The sequence below is a fragment of the Alligator sinensis genome, unplaced genomic scaffold (genome assembly GCF_000455745.1).
Source record: "Alligator sinensis unplaced genomic scaffold, ASM45574v1 scaffold406_2, whole genome shotgun sequence".
Lineage (NCBI taxonomy): Eukaryota > Metazoa > Chordata > Crocodylia > Alligatoridae > Alligator > Alligator sinensis.
The window spans coordinates 860,464-863,760 of record NW_005842543.1 but is presented as its reverse complement, the minus strand read 5'-3'; the positions used below and the strand labels follow the sequence as shown (position 1 = coordinate 863,760).

At 42.9% G+C, this 3,297-nt stretch overlaps 1 protein-coding gene across 1 annotated transcript in view; it reads left to right on the top strand.

Moving 5' to 3' along the window:
- The window catches only part of TEX26 (testis expressed 26), an 8,833-nt gene extending 7,029 nt beyond the window's left edge, over window positions 1–1,804 (top strand). The window contains exons 6-7 of the mRNA XM_025213629.1: window positions 1,117–1,278; window positions 1,650–1,804. Of these exons, the coding sequence (XP_025069414.1) occupies window positions 1,117–1,278; window positions 1,650–1,804 (317 nt within the window). The remainder of the gene's footprint in view (window positions 1–1,116; window positions 1,279–1,649) is intronic.
- The last annotated feature ends 1,493 nt before the right edge of the window (window positions 1,805–3,297 follow it).

Sequence of the window (3,297 nt, the reverse complement as noted above, 5' to 3'; positions counted from 1 at the left end):
CTGCTGATGGTAATAGGAGCTTTACCGAAGTTGCAAATCAAAATTAGACATGCATTTGTATTTTAGGTTGGAAGAACTTGGGCTTCTTGGAAAGTCTGCTGGGAGAGGGGGCCACAGTCAGGCTATCCTTGATCTACCAGGGATATGTTCAGAATTACTGATCTTCATCCAGGTGCTGAATGTTCAGCAAGGCTAGGAGATAAAGCTGATTGTCCACCTAGGTCTTCATCTCTGTATCTGATCACCTCACATCCACTGATGAATTTTATCCTTGTAAGACCCCTGTTGAGATAGGGAAATTTCATCCCTCCAACCCCATTTACAGATGGGGAAAACAGAGACAGGGGAGATTATGTAATTTGAACAAGGTCACACTGGAGGTTTGTAATGGAGCCAGCAGATGACATTTGAGTCCCAGTTCAGCATGCTAGACCTAAGACTATCCTTTTTGCCACAGATGCCTTGTGTGGACTGCTGATGCTCTGGGCAACTCAGCCATTGGCTTTTTTATCTTGTACCACTTAAAGAGAGTCTCAGGTGACTTCTCAAGCTTCTCCAAGAGGACTCTGGAGTCAGAGAAAAAAATACCCATAATGATTCTGTGGGCTTCATTGGAGAATGCATAGACCAGACAGTTCTGTTTCCTGCTGCAGCTTGAAGGAGCTGACAGGAATATTTTTGGATCAGTATTATCAAATAGTGCAGAGGAGTCAGTTCCATGGTCTGGCCTGAAACCTAACCAAGAGAAAATTCAAAATATTGGCACCTGGAAATAGATATTGACTGGATTTTAAATGGGTATGGGATGCTAAGTATCATAATTACTCTGTGTGTGTGTGTGTGTGTGTGTGTGTGTGTGTGTGTGTGTGTGTCCATTGATATTCATGGGGCCTTACAATACAGATAAGTCATCTCCTTCCCTATAGAACTAAGACAGATTATTAAAGAGTCCAGATCCTGAAAAATGACCCATATGGAAGGACCTATTCTAGTTCAGGAAAGAAGCCTAAATTAATGTGCAAACCACAGAACAAGACTTCAGTTCAGGACTAGTTAGACTTGGTTTCACAAAGTATTGCTTTCACTTCCATGTTTCTGTCTTCCTTATCTTCCCAGTTCCTACAGTGACATTTGCTCACACCCAGAAGCATGAAAACACTAAGCAGCTGGCCACATACCAAAGTGATTTTGGGAAAGATTATTTCAGTATTATTTCAATTTTAAATTCGCTGGACCCAGAACAAGTTAATAAGTATGTTGAAAATGCTCCAGAGCAAGGTAGGATATTGTACGAAGGTCTATTTTAATCCATAAGGTCTGAACCTATGTGGACACAGCCCTTTTCATAGCTGTTGGAAAAGCAGAAAAACAGTCTCGTTCTTTCCTTTAGTGTAGGTGGATCTTGAGCCCCAGCCCTCTCTCTCTCTGCTGGAGGAATTATTAGGAAATTGAGATTTTTTTTCCCCCTACTTCCCCATACAAGAACATGTAGGAGAGAATATTGTGTTCTTAAAGATAACTTTATGTTAAAAGTGCTGGGACTTCTATAACCGCAGTCAAAAGTTCATAAATGAAATTCTTCAAACATCTTTTATTCATTTGACAATTTGTAATTCAAACAAACTCCTTTATTATTTTGATTATAACAGAGAAAATGATTCTTCAGAACTTTCTTAACACAGTGAATGAGAACCAGAATGAGAAAATCAGAAAGCCTTCACCTCTGAAGAGACCTCCAGCAGACAAAGTAACTGAATGCAAATTGTACCAAACAATGCAACGGGAGAAAGACCTTCAGTGTTGAATGAGTGCTGTAACTGTAACTCCTCATGTCTGTGTCTGGGTGTGTGGTAAGCAATTTGCAGAATGAAACCATTTACTAAAATAATAAAGGCTTTTGTGCTGCTGCCTCACGCAGCAGGGTGCTGATTTTGAGGGCTACAGAATGTGAAAGAATGTTTTGTAATCCCTGTATTGCAAATACCAGCAAAACACTTGTCCCTGGCTCGGAGGATGCTGTATATATCAGAGCTGTCCCATGGATGGTCCATGAGGAGTAAAGTTGCATATGGCACACAAGGGATAAAGTTGAGGTTCCCGGGCTCTGCCCAGTTGCTCCTCCTCACCATTGCTTCCACTACAACAGCAGCCAGAGTCTCTGGGCACCCTCTTTCTCCTATGAGGGGCCACGTGCAGTGTGGGAGCTGAGGGTGTCCTGGGACCACGTGGATGCATGGGACAGCAATGCAGGGCATATGATGCAGTTCTGGCAGGGTGCACGGGGCAGCAATGGAGGGGTGCACAGTTCATTGGGGCACAGGGGCAGTGCAGTGGTGGGAGCGAGTAATCTGCAATGTGCAGCCCAGGGGTTTGTGGCTTGTCCTGGAGCAGCTGGCAGGCATGCAACCCCCACTGGTGCAGCTGGGCAGGCATTCAGCCCCAGCCACTTAGAAGTTGGACAGCCCTGCTGTATGTCACCAAACACGTTAAAGATGTAGTGTACTCTAATTCTGTTTGTTGCTGTGTACATCAAATCTCATTGTAGATAAAAACTAGATACCCCTCTCCCCTTGAATTCCAACCACAAGCTGCTGATGTATAAATGTCCCCACAAGGCCAGCTCCAATGCGCAGTCTTACCTGGGCTTGCTACTGACTGATATCCTCCCACTACCCCACTTGGAAATCTTCAATTTTGAGTTCCTTCTCTTGTAAGCAAAAGCTTTCAAGTGACCAATGAGCATCCATCTCCATACTTGCCACAAGACAATAGCAATGTGGGCTGCCAGAGAACCTCCACAATATGTACACATTGATTACAAGCAACCTTGCCCCCATAATAAGAAGCAACACCCTTGGATGCTCATTCAATGTAAAATTCTTGGTGCAGGTCTACTCAGTTGCATTAAGAAGTATATTTCCATGTTGTCTTCTCACTATTTAATTCAGAAGCTGTTAAACTATAACTATCATGAAATGTGGTGAGGGCGGTCATACTGCTAAAAGAGTTGTGCTGTGTTCTTTTTTGCCATATATGGAACCTATTTGTACAAGAGCCCTTTGCCCATAGCTACGGTGAGGAAAGTATTATTGTGTGTTTTACTTCTGATGCAGATACTCCTGAGAGAATTACTTGTTTGCTTTCCTGAAGACTTTGTTCTTACTTATCTGAAATAAGCCATCTACAATGAAAATATATAGTTGGATCTTTCATAGATTCATAGATTCATAGATGTTAGGGTCGGAAGGGACCTCAATAGATCATCGAGTCCGACTCCCTGCATAGGCAGGAAAGAGT